Below are 25,656 nucleotides of genomic sequence, written 5' to 3'. Positions count from 1 at the left end.
CTTGCCCTTCAGCATATCCTTTCTTCTCGCTATCCGCCAGGCCTCAATCTCCGCTAATTTCTAATTTCAATTTGCCGCCGCTCATACCTCACCTGTCTTTCAACTTCATCTTTGCCTCTGTACATCCGCCCCGACTGACATCTCTGCCCAAACTCTTTGCCTTTACAAATGTCTGCTTGTGTCTGTGTATGTGTGGATGGATATGTGTGTGTGTGTGAGTGTATACCTGTCCTTTTTTCCCCCTAAGGTAAGTCTTTCCGCTCCCGGGATTGGAATGACTCCTTACCCTCTCCCTTAAAACCCATATCCTTTTGTCTTTCCTTCTCCTTCCCTCTTTCCTGACGAGGCAACCATAGGTTGCGAAAGCTAGAATTTTGTGTGTATGTTTGTGTTTGTTTGTGTGTCTATCGACCTGCCAGCGCTTTTGTTTGGTAAGTTTCATCATCTTTCTTTTTAGATATATATATATATATATATATATATATATACACACACACACACACACACACACCCCACACTGATGTACATACTTGTAGGATCCTAAGATTCCTAAGATATTTAGAGGGGCACCGCTCTTAGAAACGGTAATAGAGGGGTACCACTCTTAGAAACAGCAATAGTGGGGACACCACACTTAGAAACGGTATTAGGTATAGGAACTTTTACATTATATCAAGTTAACATGTATTTTATTTTGTGTAGTCCACTGTAGGAGATGACTTTACTAGTATTTATGAAATATTTAGCAACCATCCCATGAACCTATCCTCCTACAGAGGGCTGTCTTGAAGCTTGAAATGTGTGTAAATTTCATTCCAGGAGGCAACATGAATTTTAAGTTGAATATTCTAGCGAGTTGCCACAATTATCTTCAAATGTTGCAAGTGTAACGAAAAAAAAAAAAAAAAAAAATAATAATAATAAATAAATAAAAAAAGAATGAGCTAACAAATAAAATGTATATTTCAATCTAAATGTAATGTAATTCACATGTCAGCACAATGATCTTGAATGTAACGTAAAAAAAAATTTTACTATATTTTTCATTTAATTCTGTATATGTACTATATGACAACAATGTATCTCATGTAATGATTAATTGTAAATATTTGTATATTCATGTACTTATTGTATCGAGAAATGTATTTTAAGGAGATGTTAATGAACTGCAAAGGACTTGTGCATGTAGCACATGATTCATATAAATGGAACTGAAAATGCAAAGAAGAAACCAACGTGATGGAACACTGGTCAAGAAATATTTACGTAGTGTCAATATGCTTTGAAGTGTATGGTGTTGTGGAAGCCGGCAGGTCTTCAGGTTGGTGTAAAAGACAAGCTCATCACCTGTCGTAGGCAGTGAGGTGTTTCCTGTGCCCTCATTGACCATTTATACCCCGGTAGACGCCACCAAAATTCGACTGCTGGAGATCACAATTTCGTGTTGACACATTGAACAAACTTTGGATTTTCTTCAAGTCACATGTAAGAGATCCAGGCAGTACACACACACTCAGAATCCGATACTACGTTTAAAGACATTGGAGCAATATAATAGAAACATTTATTGTTCGAATTAATTCCATTGTAAACATGAATCATGTGGACTGAATTCAAACGCTGTGCTAAGCAACGATACTACGCTGCAATTCAAAGACATTAATGTTACGACTCCTAAAGAAGATACACACCAAAAAGACTGTATACAAAGACTGATATGCAAAGCGCATTGTGCTCAGAAATATTTTTTGTAATATGTAAATTTCTTATTTTCTCATATATGTATGTATCTATGTAAATTTTCTATACTGCCACGCTCGCTTGCGGAGCGTGTCAGTAGAGGAGGCATTGTAATGGTACTTTGACTTCCGCGCCTCCGCCAATACAAAGTTATAATTTACGATCGCACACGCAGGAGAGCGCTGCGGCAGCGACCGATTTTATAAATAATTTTGTTCTTTTTTTTTTTACTTTTGCGTAGTTTTTTTTGTTTTTAAGAACTAAAGGAGGACTCTCTCTCTCTTGTCTTGATACGAAAGACGTGTATTTTTCGGCGACGTTGAATGTGCTTTTGGTGAAAATTAAAATTTACATTACAAAGCGATGTTGTTTCAATAGCTAATGAGAAGAAGAGATAAATAAAATAAAAAGGTAACACTACATTAGGGTGACAGGGCGAACAACGGACATGTGCAGCATAGTTAGCTAAGAGTTGTTGACGCCGGACGCGAAATGGAGGAACCCCAGCCTCAGCAAGTAGGCTATTAACAGGGCTCGTGCGGAATGCTCCTGTCACCTGTCAAACCCCACAGTGGTGAACGGGTTCCAGCAGTTGCAACGCTGAGGGCGATGCTGAGCCATGCACCACACTCCCATAATCAAGTCGGGATAGCATGAGGGCTTTGTAGAGCCGCAGCAGCGTATTACGATCTGCACCCCAAGTTGTGTTGCTGAGGCAGCAGAGGGCATTCAGATGCTGCCAGCACTGACGCTTGAGCTGACGAATATGTGGAAGCCATGTAAGCCGGGCATCGAACAGTAATCCCAGAAAACGGTAAGTGTCAAGAACCCTGAGCATGGCATCCTGAAGATAGAGCTCAGGGTGGGGATGGACAGTTCGATGCTGACAAAAGTACATAACACAAGTCTTCGCAGGAGGAAAGTGAAACCCATGAGCAAGGGCCCATGCCTGCGCCTTGTGTATGGCTCCCTGCAACCTACGTTCTACAACACTAATGGTGGAGGAGCTGAAAAAGATGCAGAAATCGTCAGACGACCCTACTGCTGCTGCAAGGCCATTAATGGCCACAAGGAAAAGTGGCACGCTCAATACAGAGCCCTGTATTGAGGACATGAAGTGAACTATGGAAAGTGCCAAGTAAAACACGGAATGTCCAAACAGATAAAAAATTCTGAATAAAAATGGGGAGAGAGCCTCGGGGACCCCACCCATGCAACATGGAGAGAATATGGTGCCGCCACGTCATGTCATATGCTCTGGAGAGGTCGAAAAAGACGGAGACGAGGTGTTGCCGCCAGGAAAAAGCAGTGCCGATTGCAGACTCAAGGAAGACCAAAGTATCAGTGGTGGAACGGCCCCGACAGAAGCCGCTCTGGCATGGAGCCAGGAGACCCCGAGACTTGAGCAGCCAACACAGCTGTCGACTCACCATACGTTCCAGTAGCTTGCACAGAGCGTTTGTTAAGCTGATGGGCCAATAGCTATCCACATTAAGCGGGTCCTCACCAGGCTTCAGCCCTGGAACGATGGTACTTTCTTGCCACTGTGATGGAAAGACACCATCGCCCCATATGTGGTTGAAGATGGCAAGAACACATCACTGACAGTCTGGGGACAGGTGTTTGAGCATCTGATTGTGGATGCCATCTGGCCCAGAGGCTGTGTCGGGGCACCGTGCCAGGGCACTCTGGAGCTCCCACGAACTAAATGGGGCATTATACGCCTCAGGTTGATGAGAAGCAAAAGAAAGTCATTTGCCTTCCTCCCGGCGTTTCAGCGCATGAAACGCGGGTAGGTAATTCCCCAACGCAGAGGCCAAAACATAGTGCTGAGCGAAATGCTCGGCGATTGCATCGGCATCGCTGCATAGCGCCCCGTTGATGGAAAGCCCTGGGACACCTGTAGAGTGCTGCAATCCGAAGATGCGCCGAACCTTCATCCACACCTGGGATGGTGACGTACGGACACCAATGGTGGAAACGTAGCTCTCCCAGCACTCCAGTTTCCGCCTTTGGATGAACCTCCGGACCTGAGCACAGATACGTTTGGCCGCTTATGGCGCTGAAGAGCCCGCCTATGCTCTTTAATGACTCAGCGACCTCTGGCGACCACCAAGGCACTGACTTTCGCTGGGGGCACCCAAATGAATGAGGAATGGTATGTTCCGCAGCGGAAACAATCGCTGTAGTCAGTGTCTCAACCGCCACATCGATGTTACCATGGGGGAGAGATTCAACAGTGGCAGCAGAGGAGAACACTTCACAGTCTGCCTTGCTAAATGCCCATCTGGGCAAGTGTTCGGGGGAGCGAAGCTGGGGTAGTGAAAGGAAGATGGGAAAATGGTCACTACTACACAAGTAGTCATGGACTCTCCAGTGGACCGATGGTACAAGTCCTGGGCTGCACAACGACAGATCTATGGCCGAGAATGTGCCATGCGCCACACTGAAATGTGTAGTGACGCCAGTGTTTAAGCGGCAAAGGTTGAGTTGGGAGATAAGATTCTCGACATCTCTGCCTCAGCCAGTAATCATCGTTCCACCCCACAGGGGACTGTGAGCATTAAAATCCCCCAGGATAAGAAAAGGCGTGGGGAGTTGGGTGACAAGTGCAGCCAATTCGGTCAGGGGGACTGGACCACCTGGAGGGAGATAGACACTGCAGACGGTTATGTCCTGGGTAGTCCTTCCTCTGACAGCCACTGTTTCCAATGATGTTTGAAGGGGCACAGGAGCACTATATACAGGCTCAGGCACAGGCTCAGGCTCCACCTGACACACTATTGTAAACTCTACTGTTACAGTAATAGCCCCTGTATCCACGAAGGACAGGGGTCCACATTGCCGGGAACCAGGTTTCCTGGAGGGCAATGCAGAAAGCAGGTGTCATGCTTAGAAGCTGACGTAGTTCAGGTAGATGGCTAAAATAGCCGCTGCAATTCCACTGGAGGATTGTACAAAGCGTGTCCTGTAGGGGCATGAAGGCACTGAAAAGGCAAATTACTTCGCAGGGTCACATGCTGCCACCGACGGAGTGACTGACGTCGCAACTTCCATCGTTTCTGAAGAGATGGCGAGATCCAGGTCGTCAGGGGATGCAAAAAATTCGACCTCATCCTTAGAGGCTGAGCTGACAGGAAGCGGTGGCGCGGGAACCACTGGGTCCTTATTCTTCGTAGAGAGCTTCCTCTTTTCTCTCTTGTCTTTGGGAGGAGGGTTCGCATGATGGGAGGGCTTTCCTGACGTATTGTCAGGAACAGAGGAAGAGCGTGAAGCCCTTCGACCAGCAGCTGGTGGCTTCTTCAGTCACTGGCTAGTGGCTTGTGAGACACTGGTAAGGTCCTTGGAAGGGACTCCCCCAAGGGACCCCTTCCGAACGAGTAAGGCCAGAGGAGGCTGTTGCTTCTCCAGCTGCTCAGCCGAAGAAGGCGGTCGATTCTCCAGCTGAGAGATGGGGACGGACGTCCCTGGTTGTTCAGGGCGCACTGCTCCCAAACTGGGTGTTTCGGGAGTAGTGGAAGATGAGTGGCCCTTACCAGCGGTGGGGCAGGCGTAGCTTGACTGTTCTGTGGGCCAACTGAGAAAGGATTCTTTGCAGGAACTGGTGGCGGCAGTGTTACAGCAGCATAACTCCTCAACATAGGTGTGGGGTTGAGTCGTTCTAGCTTCTTCTTTGCCTCTTGGTAAGTTAAACAGTCCAGGGTCTTAATTTCTTGCATCTTCCGCTCTCATTGGTAGACTGCACAGTCTGGCGAGCAGGGAGAATGATGCTCCCCCAGTTAACGCAGGTGGGAGGCGGAGCACATGGAGTATTGGGATGCGAGGGTCGTCCACAATCTCGACATGTGGGGCTGGCAGTGCATCTGGAGGACATGTGTCCTAACTTCCAGCACTGGAAGCAGCACATAGGGGGCGGGACATAGGGCTTGACATCGCACCAGTAGATCATGACCTTGACCTTCTTGGGCAAACAGTCGCCCTCAAAGGCCAGGATGAAAGCACCGGTAGCGATCCTATTATCCTTGGGCCCCCGAAAGACACGACGGACAAAGTGTACACCTCGTCATGCCAGGTTCTACCATAGCTCATCATCAGACTGTAGCAGAAGATCTTTATGAAAGATAATCCCCTGCACCAAATATAAGGACTTATGGGGAGTGACATTAACGGGTATGTCACCAAGATTCTCCATAGGCGAGTAACGCCCGTGACTGTGCAGATGAAGCTGCTTATATCAGGATGGCCCCACTCCTCATTTTGTAAAGAGACGCCGCTTTCCCAAACTTACCTTCAAGATTGTTCACACAGAAGAGAGGCTTAGTCCCCAAAAACGAATCCCCACCAGTTCTGCTGCACACAAGGTATCGCGGTGAATACGGTTCCTGTTTGTCCGCAACCCTACGTCCCTCCCAGGGTGTGGCTAGGGAAGGGAACGATTTGGGGTGATATGTCACAGCGTTAAAGTCTACCTTACTGTGCTTAGAGACGTTGGCAGTCGTTCGACCACTGGATTGAGACTTCATCCGCTTCAGTGCGGATCATCCGCCCCGATGCCACCCACTTCGACCAGGGGCTCTCCCCACGGGCGCCACCCAGCTGCAGCAAAGGCCACCTGGCAGGATGGCCGTTGCCAGGAGGCCCGATGCCCCAGAGAGACAGGCTTCGCTTACGTGGGGAGGTGGCAGTTCAGGCATTGGCAGTACGATCCCTGTGTTCTCAGCGGGCTACAACCTAGAGGTTACATGACGAGCCCACCACAATGGGCTGGCTACCGTGCTGGATGTTGGGTGCCATGGGAAGTCCATAGTTATCATGGGTGCAGATGGTGACACACTAAGGGGTAACTTACGCAACCCATCAGGTGTGTATGCCCAAATGACGGATGGTGGGAGCAGTTACGATGCCAAGACGATAAAGAGTGCCAAGATCTTAGGGCACAGAGGACTGATGGTGCACCACATAAGGTGTCCTTCCCCCAAGGCTCGTACTTCTGTTGAATTTGGAAGAATGGAGGTCAAACCCTAATGGGGACCAACACATAAAAGGCCGAAACAGTTGAGACTCCTTTTAGTCACCTCTTACGACAGGCAGGAATACCGCGGGCCTATTCTTACCCCCAAACCCGCAGGGGGGAGGCTGAATTTAATTCAGTAAAAGTTCTGTAATCTCAGAGAGTGTGTAGGTTTGCAGATACGTGCCTATTCGCGTGCTATCAAAAAGGATACAAACAGTCTTTATGCCCCTAAGTTTAGAGAATTTGATTCTGTGTCCTAAGATAATAGCAGCTTGTATTCAGAGCCAAAAAAATTTATACTGAAGCCAGAAACTTGTAAACAGCAAGTGAACACAAGAAGATTACACTGTTACAAAAATTTTTACGTACCTACTTCTGAGGGTACCTGTCAGTGACTTGCCAAAGAAAGTACTAATTTCAAAACTGAATGTTCTACAGAGAGACCAACTAAAAATACAACACTGGAAATATCAAAATATTTTCCCTTTCTGAGAAATTCCTGAAGTACTTGAAAATAAGAAATAACTTCATGCTATTTAAGTTTTATTAATAAGGTACAAATTTATATTACTAATTTTTTTAAGTGTAATCCTGAATATCACTGTTTTTGTGGTTTCTGTCATTACTGTAACATCATAATCATTCCATCAAAATCCAGGTGCAACAAATTTTAAAAACAAAATACTATTAGCCATTTCTCCTTTTCACTTGCAACAACTACAATTTTTTCCAATGGTGTTTGCAATGCTACTAGTGTAAGTGAAGTTTAGTGATTACACACCAATAAGAAAGTACTCACTTACACTTCATTTACCAACTTTCTTTTCTTATAGTCCTGCTTAGCATTTTCTTCAACTTCATTTGCTCTTTGCTGTCTAATTAAATTCATGTGATCTTTTACTATGTCTTTAATAGATGAAACTTTCTGCCTGATAACAGGCACTTCTCCCGATTTGTCAACACATATCCATCCACGTGCCATTGCTTTGCTGAAACCAACTGAGTGCAAATTCTTATCTGGCAGATTTACCTAGAAGACAAAGACTTTCTGTAAAGACACATCTATTACAGAGACAAGAAAGGAAAATAAAATCTAGTAACATCTAGCTAAGCACAATAAACTGACAACAAATGAAAAAAAGCTATTAATTAAAACTAGCAGAAAATCAAAAAGGTGACTATGAGGATAAGGCTCCAGTCACTGGAACTTGTTTATGAGAGTAAATACAGGGTGGTTATAATTAAACTTTAACTACTTAAGCCAGTGTAGATGGAAAACTATTTACTGTATGGGTGCAAAAGTTTAAAGGAATAATGGTCAGATTGTGCGCTGCAGGATTTGCATTGTTAGTAGTGGTTAGAGTTGTAACTTGCAGTCAGGCGTCGGTACTGGTACAGCGATGTCGGGTTGGAAAAAAACATCAGTGTGCATTACAGCTGCAGACAAGGCGAGGAAGGCTTTACTTGTACAGCTGTTTTATGAAAACAACAGCAATAGTACTGCTGCTCTTTGTGAGTATCTGTACATTAAAGAAATATGGAGAGGTCCACTTTCCACACTAGGGTTGAAGAACTTGATTCAGAAGTTCAAATTAACTGGCAATTTGGTAATTGTATGAATTCATTGCCACTGGTTCTGCATAATGTCCTGATGCAGCTGACATCAGTAATCCCTTCCCTTTCATTTCTCCTCCTCTCCACCTACAATTTACGTATAATTTGGTAGTTGCTCTAGGGAGAGGCCGACGGTCAACTGTGCCACAAATTGTTGAATAAGTTATTGTTGCCATGGTTGAGAGTGCTGACGCAATGTGTGGTCCTCTAGCAGTGCACGAGCTGTCACACAACAGCTGAACATTCCACAGTCCACTGTTAGAAAAGTGTGAAGAACAATTGTAAAATTGGTATCCATACGAACATCCAGGCTGTCATGGATGCAGATGGTTGTCACACTGAGCAACATTTGTAACCTGGAACATACACATGATATACAATTAACATATCACGTGACAATTAAAATGTGTTTCTTTAAATGGCTTATTCATTATTTCTCTACCCATTTTGCATGGGGGGCTTTTAAAGTAGCAAAAGTTTAATTATAACCACCCTGTACTACAAACAGGAATGTGGACCACTTCCTCGAATTGGAATAATCAATCATTTCTACAACAAGTAAGTAATGATGCATGTTCCAACAGGTCACCCATGCCATCCAGCCACCTGCAAAATGTAAAAAAAATTCTCACATAATATCAGCACAAGACTTTCTGCCCCCCGTCCCCTCCTATCTCTGGTATACAAAAAACCCTCAACCTCTCACTCACACACACACACACACACACACACACACACACACACACACAGTTTCGTACTCATTCCAGTATCTCAAAAATTAATGGCTATTTCATTTAAATAACACTCACCTTCACCTTTTTCCTGTCGTTTGGGGTCTACTCTATTTTTATAATTTGGCAAATTTATTTTAGTTAACTGTGCAGTCAGATGCCTAACCTTTTACCCCAGCCATCAATTAACCTAAGGGAGGGAAACTTTAGGCATCACCTGTCTGAATTGAGTAGGCTTTGTCTTGTGTGTTATCATATTTTGACTGTTTTTGCATTTTATTTCCTTGGGCTGGGCTTAGAGACCAGCTCAGCCTTTGCCTAAATGATTATGAAAAATCGTTTAAAAATCACACTTTTGGTGGCTTGTGTACCAGAACAATGTACATGAAAAAACTGAAGAAATAATTAAACAAACTTTTAGCCATCGACTGAAAAGTGTAAGAAGCTTTTCATTACAGTTACAGCCCTATCAATTTCATCATATACAATGCATAAGGGATTTCTTTTTATTATAATTATTTTTTTTTTTTAAATTGGACAATGTAGATGAGAAATGTATTATTTTCTGAAACACATTCCCACAGCACTCTGTACACTTTTCTTCCTAATACAAATGAGTGCAATAAAACTGAACAAAAGCAAGAGGGGAAAAAAAGAAACATTTGGAATTAAAATACATCATGTAAGGAATTCCCTGGACTGATGCTTTATTTCACTTTTTCCATTGATCAAATTTTCATTACTCTGCCCTTCAGGCACAATTACAAGGTATTAGAAAGATGGAGAATTGGGCACTGGCTGCTGGCAGAAAGGTCATTAGGGAGTGGTCAAACTCCAACAGCATTTTTCAGAATATAAAGAATCATCTTAGCCATATGCCAATGGTTCACTCGAAATGAGCCTTAAGTACAGGTGGAAGCAGGAATGATGCAACAGATGTCCAACATTGTTATTATGCTTCAGGTACACATAAACATTAAGAAAGGAAAGTTCATTACGTACAGGCAGGGAGCAACATATCTTGAGCATTTTTAAACCAAGTGCAGGGCACAGTAAAGTGACAGATGATTTAGGTGTGTTTTATATGGCACTTACTAATGTGGATTAGTTAGTGATTGTGAGACAGGCTGGGAATAATCCTAGTGGGCTCTGGGCTAAATGATATACACTATGACTAACAGACTTGCTAGCCTGACATGCATCATTAATTTTAATATTATATAGCTTTCCAGCATCACAGTCACCTTATCTTGGCACAGGGGTCAATCCATACCAGGTGGTCCAAGAAAAAAATAATTGGCTGCTTGATCATCTCAGAAAAATGTTATATTTGCTGGGTGAATTCCCCAATGTTTAGTAGTCACAAAATTATTTTTTTAAAATTTTATTGTTTATTATTTTGAAATGGTAGTCATATTTGTTCCAGGCCGCATGCGTTTTTTCATATTTGCAAGCATCTACATTTTTTTACAGTTATTCAGTAGTGGGTTGTCTCAACCCAGTTGAGAGCATCCACACGTTAGATCCTACTACATATGGTCTATAATTGATTAAGATTTGTGTGTGCTAGTTGGTAAAGCTTATAAATAACAGTACAATGGGTGAATCTGGATTCATTCAAGGCTAAATGTCTGTGATAAATTTTAGAATGAAATTTTACAAGGCATTCTTGCTTAATGAAAATTCTTTTAATGGAAGAAACTAAATTAGTAACTGGAGAATGCACATTACAAGGCTCAATGAGCTTGCTTCATCAAACTACAAATGCAGTTAGTAGTAAAGTGTATGTATTGCTTATAAACTTACTAATTTTGTTTAAAGAGGTGTATCTTTTCAGGTTTCTTTGCGAGGGTTTATGTACAGTTGGGACAGTGACTACTTTTATTAAGTGCAACGTGTCATTCAAGTGTACTGACATATCAAAACAATATACAGACAAATACCTGAGTGATGTGCACAAGTGTTTCAATTTTGAAGGTATAACCTTTTAATTATAGCCTTCTACAGATCACACAGATCTGGCTGCAGGACCTTCCTCTTTCAGCTAGACAATGTCTTAAGTTTTGTCTTTAAGAAAAATATTTTGCTAATTTTGAAATTTTTGCACAAAATTAGCTTTCTGACAGATTCTATAATGGAAGGCATGGTTAAGATAAGGATTCACTTTCAATGTTGATAAAACAAAGATTTTCAAAAAGCATATTTGACAGAAGTCTATAACAGACAAGAATGACAGATACAAATCATCACTTTATATGACAGTTCTTTTACATTAAAAATTTCAATCAGTGAAACAATGCTAACAAACAACCAGCTGGGATAAGTAATGACATTGAACTATCACGCAGAAAAAAATAGGAACTGTACGAGAATATAAAGAACACAGAGTCTGGTTCGCATTTTATTACAGACAATACTGCCAGGTGGTGAAGAACATCATCATGATAAAACAATGTGTTACACTAAGAACAACAGATAGGTTGCACAGAGAACATTATATAAACAGTTGTTAAAGATTATACTTATCTGGTTGGAAGGTTGGTGCTCAACATATTACAATTCTTCTGTAGAAGAAGAATCATCCACCCGAGTTATGCAAAATATTAAATTTCCTCTTAATGATTAACAAGACCAATTGAACTTTTATTGGTTAAAGCAAGTATTCATAACTTGTAACAGGTGATGTTTCAATATACAGGGTGTTACAAAAAAGGTACGGACAAACTTTCAGGAAACATTCCTCACACACAAATAAAGAAAAGATGTTATGTGGACATGTGTCGGGAAACGCTTAATTTCCATGTTAGAGCTCATTTTAGTTTTGTCAGTATGTACTGTACTTCCTCGATTCACCGCCAGTTGGCCCAATTGAAGGAAGGTAATGTTGACTATGATACTTGTGTTGACATGTGACTCATTGCTCTACAGTACTAGCATCAAGCACATCAGTACGTAGCATCAACAGGTTAGTGTTCATTACGAACGTGGTTTTGCAGTCAGTGCAATGTTTACAAAGGCGGAGTTGGCAGATGCCCATTTGATGTATGGATTAGCACGGGGCAACAGGCGTAGCGCGGTACGTTTGTATCTAGACAGATTTCCAGAATGAAGGTGTCCCGACAGGAAGACGTTTGAAACAATTGATCGGCGTCTTAGGGAGCACGGAACATTCCAGCCTATGACTCGCAACTGGGGAAGACCTAAAACAACGAGGACACCTGCAATGGATGAGGCAATTCTTCGTGCAGTTGACGATAACCCTAATGTCAGCGTCAGAGAAGTTGCTGATGTACAAGGTAACATTGACCACGTCACTGTATGGAGAGTGCTACGGGAGAACCAGTTGTTTCCGTACCACGTGCGGCTTGTGCAGGCACTATCAGCAACTGATTGGCCTCCACGGGTACACTTCTGCAAATGGTTCATCCAACAATGTGTCAATCCTCATTTCAGTGCAAATGTTCTCTTTACGGATGAGGCTTCATTCCAACGTGATCAAATTGTAAATTTTCACAATCAACATGTGTGGGCTGACGAGAATCCGCACGCAATTGTGCAATCACGTCATCAACACAGATTTTCTGTGAACGTTTGGGCAGGCATTGTTGGTGATGTCTTGATTGGGCCCCATGTTCTTCCACCTACGCTCAATGGAGCACGTTATCATGATATCATACAGGATACTCTACCTATGCTGCTAGAACATGTGCCTTTACAAGTACGACACAACATGTGGTTCATGCACGATGGAGCTCCTGCACATTTCAGTCGAAGTGTTCGTACACTTCTCAACAACAGATTTGGTGACCGATGGATTGGTAGAGGCATTCCATGGTCTCCACGCTCTCCTGACCTCAACCCTCTCGACTTTCATTTATGGAGGCATTTGAAAGCTCTTGTCTACACAACCCCGGTACCAAATGTAGAGACTCTTCGTATTCGTATTGTGGATGGCTGTGGTACAATACGCCATTCTCTAGGGCTGCATCAGGGCATTAGGGATTCCATGCGACGGAGGGTGGATGCATGTATCCTCGCTAACGGAGGACATTTCGAACATTTCCTGTAACAAAGTGTTTGAAGTCACGCTGGTACGTTCTGTTGCTGTGTGTTTCCATTCCATGATTCATGTGATTTGAAGAGAAGTAATAAAATGAGCTCTAACATGGAAAGTAAGCGTTTCCGGACACATGTCCACATAACATATTTTCTTTCTTTGTGTGTGAGGAATGTTTCCTGAAAGTTTGGCTGTACCTTTTTGTAACACCCTGTCATAAGCAGTCACAGAAAATGAGTGAAGAGGAAAACGAATTAATTATTACGCCAGCTAAGCATAAAGATTTACAAAGGTATGGTGAAATATCAGAAAGTTAATGAAAGCCAATGCACCATTTAAAATCACCAAAGCAGTGTATATTTCATGTACGCTAGGAAATTATTTCAATATAAAGTTCAGCAGATAATTTCAAGAAATCTGAGTGTGAAATCATTGTTTCACCTAAAAGTACTAGTGGCAACCAAATAAATGTCATAATGTAAAGTAATGAGACAAAGCAAAGGGAAGACAAATCTCTCTACATTAAATAAATATATACAAAGCAGAATGTAGGTATGTGTGTATATGTCTGGGATATCCTCCCAAACCCCAGGATTAATTTCAACTAAATTTTGCACACGATCAGCAGGCCTCATGAGTATCAGCATTGCGGCATTTATATTCTCCTCACTCCAATAGGAGCAGACCTATGGGGAAAAATGTGTTTTCCAGGCCCTGGTGTGTAGGCTGCCCTGCGTGACAGGCATGTTGTGTGGGAACAGTAACAGCCTAGACTAGTATTAAATAAACCTAATTTATATGTTCAATCAAACAATGGAAAATCCAGAATGGAATGCAACAATATTATGAGAAGGGAAGTTGCTACTCACCATATAGTGGAGATGCTGAGTTGCAGATAGGCATAACAAAAAGGCTCTCACAATTAAAGCTTTCAGCCATTAAGGCCTTCGTCAACACACACACACACACACACACACACACACACACACACACACACACACACACACACGAGACTGCAGTTTTTGTGTGTGTGTGTCCTTCAATTGTGAGACTTTTTTTTAATGCCTATATGTGACTCAGCATGTCCGCTAAATTATTTGTTTAATAGAACGACAAAAAGGCATTCATTCCCTAATTCATTTCTGGAAGGAAACAAGGAAAGAAAGTTAGAGTTTAATGTTGTGATGGTACATGGCAAAAAATTTTGCCATTCTAAAATCTGCAATATCAATACGTATTTATTGGAAAAACATATCTGCAGTTTTATGAAACAATATAATCACTGGCAAGTCACTAGAAAAGATACTCTTTTTTTAGACGGTCTTCTTTCTAGTTCAAGTGAATGTGTGACCTGTACAAAACTCTTCCCTTGTATGTCAAAATGGAGCACAGTTTTTAATAAATCACATGCAAAATATATAGTAAGAAGTATATGACTGTTTGAATGGTAATCAATCATTACAAATAATAGTCCAAGCCAGTTTTAAGTCAAGAAGACTTAGAAATGAAAATGTCCAATTTGCCTCAATTATGGCTAATACATTAATAACTACTGGAAGGAGAGGTGACATAATAGTCCTGAGACTGGTTTGATGCAGCTCTCCATGTTACTCTATCCTGTGCAAGCTTCTTCATCTCCCAGTACCTACTGCAGCCTACATCTTTCTGAATCTGCTTAGTGTATTCATCTCTTGGTCTCCCTCTACGATTTTTACCCTCCACGCTGCCCTCCAATGCTAAATTTGTGATCCCTTGATGCCTCAGAACATGTCCTACCAACCGGTCCCTTCTTCTTGTCAAGTTGTGCCACAAACTCTTCTTCTCGCCAATACCTCCTCATTAGTTATGTGATCTACCCATCTAATCTTCAGCATTCTTCTGTAGCACCACATTTCAAAAGCTTCTATTCTCTTCTTGTCCAAACAATGAACTGACAGAGATTTTCTTAAGACAGATGACTCGGCACAGCTTCATAAAATATGTAAAAATCAACATATCAATAAATGATAATATAACTTGCTCTTGCTCTCGCTCTCTCATATATATCATTGCCAGTGCCTGGCCCCACTGAGGCAGTTCTGGCATTAGCTCAGTAGCCACACTGGCAGCTACATTAGTCTCTGTGAGCCCCCGGTACGTAGAGGGGGCTGGTAGTGGGAGTGGGCTCTCCTCCTGCCACTGCTGGAGGGGGCACCACAGCAGAAGAGGTGGAGGGGGACACCCAAACTGCCTGTCTCCATCGTAGAGGAGGAGGGGGAGGTCCAAGTTGCCCATCTTGGTTATGGAGCTTAAACTGACTGGGCTGGGGCTCAAAATTCGCCTGTTGGTCAGTTTGTTGCCTGGACACAGTGGTAGCTGCAGTGGCAGTTTTCTGGTGCCTCTGACTTTTCATCAATCTCTGACAAACCTCACAGACATGGTAGTTGACCAGGTAAGTGCCCTTTGTGTTGGGGCACACGTGGTTGTCTCTTTTTGCACAGCTTATTTAGGTGAGGATCTGTGCACTTAACAAACCTGGGCTGTAGGCTGCAGTTATGGCTGGTGTGGTTGTACTTCTGACACCTACGACATTGGCCTGGACTTTCAGGTTTGTTGTATCGCTTCACCTTCACCCAGAAACAGAGGACACCACAAATCCTTCCATGCCCAATGCCTTTCTTACATCTTCCACCTACCTGTCTACAGGATATATATATATATATATATATATATATATATATATATATATATATATATATATATATATATATATATATATATATATATATATATATATATATATATATGAGAGAGAGCAAGTTATATTATCATTTATTGATATGTTGATTTTTACTGAAACATCATCTAAACTTTGCATGTTAATTAAGGCCATAGAAGCATAATCTTTTCCGAAAGTACTTCTAACCAAAAAGCGATTCTGGCAACTAAAGTCAGAGGTTTTTGACAATCCTGCTGCCTTTTGAGTTCTTGGAGTGATATTTCCATAAAAACTTCCATTCCCTAACACATTTCTTTAGAACTCAAATATGAAATGTGTTCAAACAATTTTTCATACCCAATTTCACTCCTTTGGGGAGTATTTTTCTATATCCAACAGAGAATTCAATAACCGTTTTTTACAGAAGTAGCTTTAAAAATGCTTTATTAGAACTTTAATAATGATTTATTTTCTGAAACAGATTTAACCCATTATTTTACCCCCTTAGTGGTTGAAACTCTAGAAATACAGTACTGATACTTTAATTTCTGACAGAGAAACCAAATACCAATTTTTGTAGTTCTAGCTAGCTTCTAAGTAGCATTATCAGCAACATATTTTCAAAAATCTTAGCGATGGAATTTCAAACAATCCGCACAATGCCTACAGTATAAAATCAACATCTCTCCAAATTCCAAGTTTCTATACTTAACTGTTTCGAAAGGGCAATAACAAGTCAATGAATCAGTCAGGTCTTATTTCATCCCCTCAGTGGTTGAATTACCAAAAACACAAACACAAGCTTTTTTTGTTTCTCACTGAGAAGTCAAATACCAATTTTCATAGATGTAGCTTTAAAAATGTAATGTTGTCGTCGTGGTCTTCAGTCCAGAGACTGGTTTGATGCAGCTCTCCATGCTACTCTATCCTGTGCAAGCTTCTTCATCTCCCAGTACCTACTGCAACTGACATCCTTCTCAATCTGCTTTGTGTATTCCTCTCTTGGTCTCCCTCTTTGATTTTTACCCACCACACTGCCCTCCAATACTAAATTGGTGATCCCTTGATGTACCAGAACATGTCCTACCAACCAATCCCTTCTTCTAGTCAACTTGTGCCACAAATTCCTCTTTTTCCCAATTCTATTCAGTACCTCCTCATTAGTTACATGATCTGCCTATCTAATCTTCATCATTCTTCTGTAGCACCACATTTCAAAAGCTTCTTGTCTAAACTATTTGTCGTCCATGTTTCACTTCCATACATGACTACGTTCCATACAAATACATTGAGAAAAGACTTCCTGACACTTAAATCTATACTCGATGTTAACAAACTTCTCTGCTTCAGAAATGCTTTCCTTGCCACTGTCAGTCTGCATTTTATATCCTCTCTATTTTGACCATCATCAGTTATTTTTATTAATAGTGACATATTTTCAAAGAACCTCTGATCCCGTTTCACCCTCTTACGGGTGGAATTTCGAAAAATTCCTTCTTAAATAACGTCTACTGTGTAAAAACAAGACCTTCTGCAAATTTCAAGTTTCTATCCTTAGTGGTTTGGGCGGGGCAATGGTGAGTGAGTGAGTGAGTCAGTCAGTCAGTCAGTCAGTCCATTTCCTTTTATATGTAGAGACTGTGGTCTTCGAACGATTTTTTCTTTAATGAGTGTTCACCGATAGTGACGTACACTCATATAGCATAAAACAGTGGAGATGCATGAAGAGTCCGCACATAATTATGGTTATCTCAGTGCCATTTGCCCTCAGTGCTGAGAAGGACCTTTTTTTCCTTGTTGCAGAGAATTAAAAATTTACTGGTTGCAATATAGCTCACCCAAGTCCACCAGAAATGTTAATGCAAGTATAGGCAATGCAGAAGGAAGGAAAACATCCTCTCTCAGTCTTCCACTACGAGAGATATGTTCTAAATTAACGATTGGTCAACTCCCAGATTGCTAGTTTCCAGATCAAAGCTACAGGTGTATAATTTTATTTATTTTTACAGTGGTTTATCGTAGGTTTGAGTTATTAAGCAGTGACAACTGGTAAGTTTTCTGCATGGTGCTAACACTGATACAGTATAAGTTTCAACAAAAGGAATTTGCACTGTTTGGAATTTTCTAAAAATATTGTTGAATTTGCATAATTCTCTAAAAGTGGTTAGATTAACCATACTATGAGTAGCCAAACTTATTCTAATTTTTGCCACGCTTAACAGATTTAAGAATAGTAGTCAGGTTTACCTAAATATCCTATGGGTATTGTTGCTGAAAGGTAAATAGAACGTTTTGTTGTAAAAAGATGAAGACTGTTGTATTCTCATTGCGAGGTCTGGAGGAATTCTTTGCTGTAAAAAATGGGAGACTGGTGGGTCAGATGTGACAGGTCCCTTAAAGTGGATCCTACATGCATATTTGTTTTGTTTTGTTTCAGGGTGTAAAAACACGTACAGTCATTCTCGACTGTGTCAGAACTGTGGAACAAGAAGACAAAGAAAGGAGTTAAAAATGACTACATGTTAATCCCAATTGATTAGAAGAGAAGACGGCTAAAAACAGGGACATGGAGACAGGTCTATAAAATATGACAGAGAAACAGTGGTCGTGAGCTAAAACTTAAATGTCTATCACCACACTGCTGTGATGGATCAAAAGTAAAACACAGTCAACAGCCCGTGCGTCGTTCACTAAAACGGCCAATGACTCAGACGGCAAACACATGCAAGAACGTAAGTGGTTAAAAAAAAGAGCATTCTGTAAGGAAATGGTGGACCGTCAAAGATTGAACACAATGAGCATAAAGCAGTGGGGGAGCATCACTTAATAAATGGCAATGGCTAAAAAGACACACTCGATACACAACCCAGCTAAAATGATCTCCTCAAAGTGGGAAGGCCGAGAGGTGGTCATCTAACTCTGAGCTTGTGCTCATGAAGAGAGGACCAGTGGTGATCCTAAAGTGACACCACCTGCTGACAGACGGCAACACACAGATCATCAGAGGGAATGTAAGAACTAGCAGGCCAAGGTACAAGGACTGCAGCATTGGCAGCAGCATCAGCGGCTTCGTTCCCTGTCAGACCGAAATGACCAGGAACCCACACAAACATCACAGTGGCTCCAGCAGGTTTGAGCAGTGTCGCCAGATGTACTGCTTGGCCTGATACAGGGTGAAGAGCTCTGCTGTAAGTACTGAGTGTTCCGGAAGCTGATACCAAAAAATGTCGGTGCCGATAACGAGGCCACATCTGACATCATGGTCAGTGTGAGAGCTGTTAGTGAACACAAAGGTACTATCACAATGTTCCATGGAAAGATCGTGAAACTGAAGGTGATGGAGGGAGGCTGGAGTACTCCATTTAGTTCAAAATTTATTTTATTAGTTCTGTGGCTGGTTGTCCTGTGTCTCCTTTCAGTAATTCCATGTAGTCTTACATCTGTTACAATTACTGATTTCCGACATTATGTGCAAGTGTGTTAAGACAGGCCTTTCACAGTGGCATAAAAAAAAGTTATTTCGCCGATACTAGTTACTCAGCAAAGTTGCAAATGATCCAGCCAAGATAAGCATCAAGCTCCTGCAGGCTTTGTTGCATCAGAGTCCAAACATCCCAGTAAGTTTCCAGGGCCAAAAGAGAAAACTTATCAAAGAATAAGAAGCAACATGAAAAGGACTAGCTGGACTGACTCAGAACACGCTCAATGCCCATTATTGATAGTCATTAGGTCACGGGCTGTTGGTGACTGTAGCTACCACGTCAGAGGCACATTAACTGATAATATCCTGTCTCCAATCACAAAATTGTTATTCTGTAATAACAGTCCAGCACAATTTAGAGCTACAATACTTTCAAGGACTGCTTGCACAAACTGGGATTTGGGTCACTGCATGCCCAGTGGTCTAGAGTTTCCCGTGTGACCTTCTTGGACTTCCATGAAATTTCATATGAACAGTTTCACATGTTCCCAATGAATGTAATTATCGGAAAGCAGCAGGAGAATAAAATGTTATATTCCATGAACTTTTATTATTAAGATATTATGTGCAAAATTTCAGTTGTATCCTGCAATTACTTCTGGAGATATAAAAAGCTAAACTTTACATTTTTTTCGAGCATTTTTTAATTTTATTTTATTAGCTGATTTTCCTTCAAGTTGTCAATACACAAAGTGCCCAGGAAATATTTTTATTATTTCACTTAAGAGAGCACAAAAAGTCGTGCAAGGTGACCTAATTTTGTTTCTTTCAAGAAAATATTGCCGGAAGTACTATGTCTCAAAGTTTCCAAAAATTCATTGGTGCACTGTTGATAGCTGCACTGTGGGATCAAACAAATGGCAAATCTATGTGAGTATTAAATTGGAAAATGTAAAGCTTTACCAGTGTTCAATGGGAACATGTGCAAATGATCACACAAAATTTCAGCAAAATCTGTGATGGTCATGCAGGAAATTTTCCCAAAATTATACCCTTTGGCACGGAATGGCCACACATCTGCTTCAGTTTTTCACCTTTTGCACGGGTAAAAACTACTGCATTGGCACTTAAATTTTGAATGATTATGAATTGGAGATGTAAAACTGAAGCAGTTGTAACATCCATTATCTCTGTACAATCCATGAAAATGGAGTTGTAGCTCCAAAAATGCAATAATCAGAAAGTAAAAATTTTGTGACTGACAATGGAATATTATAAATCAATACATCTCTAAGTCCATGCATATATGTTTATGTTTAGTATGGAGCCAATTCTGCAAAAACCAGGAAAGCACACATACAAACCGTAAAAAAATTTGGCCTTAGATTTGACATTTCAGCCAAGAATTGCAATTTGAAATAGTAGTGTGAAGTAATACCAAACTAAGAAGATGTTTCAGGAATAACATAGGATGTCATGTCAAGTGGCTATGGCCATTTCAACAAATTCTGCAAAGCACCTTTAAAATTGGACAACAATGCTAGAGTAACAACTGTTGTAACTGCTGTTTGGACAGAGTACGCTATTCAGCGAACTATGTTTGGAGGTGGTGTGGGTACTGACAATGTTGACAGAGAGCAGGTTTTATCCCAACACAATGGAAACGAGACTTAGCATAAAATAATGCCATGTAGAGATATTACAACACTTTTCTAATAAAATCTATCCTTCAAGCTTTTTTAGTTGAGAAGTGTCAAGTCCTTAAAAACTTGTTTGTGAAGCAGTACGTAACAAAGAAATTGTCTACTGCGAGGTGGAAATCAAATGCTTTTAAATTTGGGAACCTAACCCCCCTCCTCCCATCTGCCACATATCGCTCTCCAACACCCCTGAGAGTAAGGCAAAGGACCTCCTCAAGTTGCTGTCTGGCAAACAGTTTCTTTATGATATAGTGCTGTACATCCTATAATAATCATGAAAGTTGTGAAGGGTATTTATATTCTCATTTATTGGATCTGAAAATGCTACGGAGGGCATTGTCATACCATTTTGTGGAAAAAAAGTATTTCATTACATAATGCATCTTTCAGTCCTCATTCTAATAAATACTTCTATGAAATTTAGATTACAAGTGAGTATTTGAGTATGAGGCTAATATTTCCTTTTATGGAAAATGCTCATACTGAGTGATCTAGGCCCAACTCGAAATCCACTCTCACAGCTTCAGTTCAACCAGTACCTCTGCTCAACTTTTAAAAAATTACAGAAGGCTACATTAATGGACAAGCACTTATGGTGGAAGAAGCCACACGCAAAGAAATGGTTTAGCCCAAACTAAGGAATTGTTTCCAGACATAATCATATAGTCTGTATCTGAATGTACACTGTTGTGAAATTTCTTGCCAGAATAAAATGCATGCACTTGCCTTCAACCTTCACTATTTTTATTTTGCCTCTACCAGGATGGGTTGTGAATTGTGCCTGGAAAGACTAAGCATGAGACTGTCAAGGGTCTGGTTCAAATTTTGGCCTGCCACATTTGTTTAATTAAGTATTATGAATTACATCCAAGATTGTGTTGCAATAAGGATGTAAGATTTCTGACTTCAGTGTTCAATCCTGATATTGTCTCTAAGGTTTTGAAAAGAATGACACTAAGTTGCAGATAGGCAGAACTAAAAGACATTTACACAAAGCTTCAGCCATTGTCCTCATAAGACAAAGAGAAACATACACCATTCATACACACAAGTAAGCACACCTCTCACAGACATGACTGCCAACTCAAGCAACTCAGGCCAGAATGCAACAACCATGAGGGACACAAGAAGCAATCTGGAAGGAGTTGGGAAGGGGAAGGGAATTAGTGTACGGGTGGGGGGAGAGACGAATGCTGCCTCGTGAAGAGTGCTGGGAAAAGCATGCCAACAGGTGCAGTGTCAGGAGGTTGCTGGGCAGGGAGGCAATTGGTTGGAAGTGTTGGTCAACGAGGGCCGAAAACCTTCCAGTGGGGCCACAATAACCAGCTACAATGGGGCATCCAGGACTGTTGCATTTGTGGATATGGGGAGCATGTAGAAGCTGGGTGTGTGGAGTGTCATAGGGGTGGAGGAGGGAAATGGATTCAGGAGAGAGCGTCATTTATCAGCTCTGCAGCAATCATTTAATAGCTTTTTATATTGGTATGACTACCAACCAGCTGTCCGCCAGGACGAACGGCCAGTGCCAAACGGTGGCGAAGAACAAAGTAGACCACCCAGTGGCCCAACATGCAGCTGAACATAAAATGTTAGATTTAAATGCCTTCTTTGCTACCCGAGCCATCTGAATCCTCCCCTCCTTCACCAGCTTTTGGTGGTCATGCATGCATGAGGTATCGTTTGCCTGCGTGGATGAATGGTGAGTTTCACTTTTGCTGATGAAGGCTGTGGCCAAAAGCTTTGTGTAAGTGTTTTAATTGTGCCTGTCTGCAGCTTAAGATGTCATCTACACCGTAAGCAACAATCTATCTTTTGCTACTTGCCTGACATTACTACCTGGAGATTCATATTTTGTTTCAAAAAGGATGTTATCTTTGGTACTAACTGAAAAGTTTGAAGCTCAAATGTAGGGTCCAGTAGAACAAATACAAAGCTCAAGGAGATATTTATACAATTGCTCAAAACAGTGATCAGAAACCCACAGCCCAAATATGGCTCAAAAACATTTTGTTTGCCTCACAAGGTCATCGTAGCTTTGATCTTGATAAACAAACAAAACTAACAAATATTTCATGTATTTTTCATGGAAGAATAAGTTCCAAAATAACCAACTGTATAATTAGAATGCTTCAGTGTTAATTGTATCTATTTTACATTGTTTGATAGCATGCAACATAGGAATATTAATTTCGCAATTGCCTGCACAGTGACATGAGTACAAAAGTACAAAGTTTTAATGAGTAAGGAACTATAAAAGCGTTTATTCTTCAAGTAGTGGTACCTTTCTAACAACTGCTCTGCAGGCATCAAAACACTAGATAAGATTTAATCATGTCATGTATTAATGTATTTCACATGTGTCAACAAGCAGTGACTCCATCAGCACAGATATTTGAAGCTCAAATTTTGTTTCAATTAGTGCACGGCAACAATGTCTTGCTCAAAAACTTCTAACAAGACGAATATATAAAATAAATGCAAGTCAATGGACAAACATTAAAATAACTACCCATCTTTTTAATTTGTGTAGGAAGAGCACCTATTTTAAAGAAATACAATTTGAACACATTATGAATTTCTTCATGTGAAGAAGTATCTAGCTCTTGTAAATGATGCTCAACAGACTTAAATTTTGTCATTACAGACAAAACTGATGGCACAACAAAATATGTTTACAAAGGAAGCAAACAAATATGTTGCCATTTTGTGAGCTAAATACCATGTTGCCAAGATAACAGCAAACACTGAACAGTATTTCCACATCATGCTTAAATACACACACTATAAAATATAAACAAAATTTCCCTCCACCTCAATGTCAAGTCTGGTTTTCCTCCTCTTAAATTACAATAATACTGAGTTGCAAATGTAAATTATCTCTACTTCATAGCTACAAAAGCTCATGTGTATTATTCTACATTTTTTATTCTTGGATAAAATTGTGCTTTAAAGGCATTTCTTCATGTTTTTCTTTCACAAAATTACTACACACGTTTCATTTTAAACCATTTTCTAATAATATACTGATAAAACAAAAAGGTCATTGAATCACAAACTATAATTATTCACCACCTACAAAATATATAAGTTAGAAACATGCACCCCAAACATCGTCACATTCCGACAATGTAGGCAGTAGATACTAAAAGGCTGTCACAATCTCTGATTTAAAAGAAAGCTATTTTTATAAAAGTCAAAGTTATTCTATGTTTTCAAAGGTAAAGTCAATTACATTAGAACTTCCAACATCACTGCATATGAGAACTATGACGAGCTAAAATTCTTAGCTTGCTTGAAGCTGGAGCTAAAGTTCTGAAATGCATTGTAAGAAACAAATATATGGGGGGGGGAGTCAAATGAAAACAAAAAGTGTAAATAAAAAATCAACATTTCACACCAGTGTTCATTCACTGTTTATTGAGTTAGAAGTACTGTAACCAGTGATGTAAGGAATGCTCTACAGATGGAGTATACTACAGACATGCGAAATGCAGCCACAATACCAGTTCAAAATGGCTGCCCCATTTGCAACATGTACCAAGGAAAAACAGCATTCTGGTGCAAATTATCTGAACAGTGTAGGTACAAAACCTACTGAAATCCAACAACAAATGGAGGTGTAGCATGGTGGTGAAGGTCTATCTCTGCAGCAAGTGTATGAGTAGAGTAGAAAATTCAGAAATGGCGTGACTTTTGTGACAGACATTCAGCGCCCAGGTCAGACACACCGTGTTGCACAACAGAGTCTACTGCAGCAGCTGAAGCTATTTATTGTGACGGAAAATCACCATCTGACAGTGTATGAAATAGCCACAAATCTGAATATTATTCATGGCTCAGCACATCACATCAATCATGAAGTGCTCAAGTTTTGCAAAGTGTCTACAAGATGGGTGCCATGGCAGCTCACTCCATAAATGAAAAACTGATACTCTGTCACATCCACCATACTCACCAGACCTCATTCCGAGTTATTACAATATGCCTCGGCAACTCAAAGAGGTGCTGTGAGGAAACAGATTCATTCCGATGAAGAGGTGCAGCATGCTATATATATACACACACACACACACACACACACACACACACACACACACACACACAACTAACAGAATTTTTTATAAGGGGAATCTGTGCACTTCGTATGCGCTGGAGGAAGTGTGTTGAGCAACAGAGAGACTATGTCAGAAAATTGTATACTTGTTTTCCATTTGTGTTATGCTTCAAAATTTTACATATAAAAAAGAATATGAAATTATCCTAGATTTTGGAGCTATTAGTAGCTTCCTTGGGGAGGTACTAGGACAGGCTGGAGGAGGAAGGGAAGGTCACTCAGACCTCAGGATGGGAATTTTTTTTGTTTGTTTTGGTTTTAGGGCGCAAAACTGCTATGGTCATTAGCGCCCAGTCCGTGACTTAGGAAACAGTAAAAACCCGAAAATGGAAACCAGCAGCAATGGGAATGAAAGTCATAAAATTGGAGAAACTAAAAGCAGAAGGAAGGCTTAAAAATCCACTACAGAAAGGGGTTGGTTGTCCCCAAAAAAAGCTTCAAATGACTGACGTCATTTCACTGACACTAATAAACTCGAGAACGCGATCGGCTGAGCGCGTTTCATCTGCTAAAACCGACGATATATCAGGCGATAGCTGTAGACGGGAGCGTAACGGATTAAAATAG

At 40.9% G+C, this 25,656-nt stretch overlaps 1 protein-coding gene across 1 annotated transcript in view; it reads right to left on the bottom strand.

Moving 5' to 3' along the window:
• The window catches only part of LOC124783379 (phenylalanine--tRNA ligase alpha subunit), a 145,035-nt gene that overhangs the window by 83,856 nt on the left and 35,523 nt on the right, over positions 1-25,656 (bottom strand). Inside the window, exon 3 of the mRNA XM_047254057.1 lies at positions 7,558-7,784. Coding sequence (XP_047110013.1) covers positions 7,558-7,784 — 227 coding nt within the window. The remainder of the gene's footprint in view (positions 1-7,557; positions 7,785-25,656) is intronic.

This window comes from Schistocerca piceifrons, chromosome 1, assembly GCF_021461385.2.
Source record: "Schistocerca piceifrons isolate TAMUIC-IGC-003096 chromosome 1, iqSchPice1.1, whole genome shotgun sequence".
Classification (NCBI taxonomy): domain Eukaryota; kingdom Metazoa; phylum Arthropoda; class Insecta; order Orthoptera; family Acrididae; genus Schistocerca; species Schistocerca piceifrons.
The sequence above is the reverse complement of the archived record's forward strand: the minus strand, read 5'-3'. Positions and strand labels throughout refer to the sequence as shown.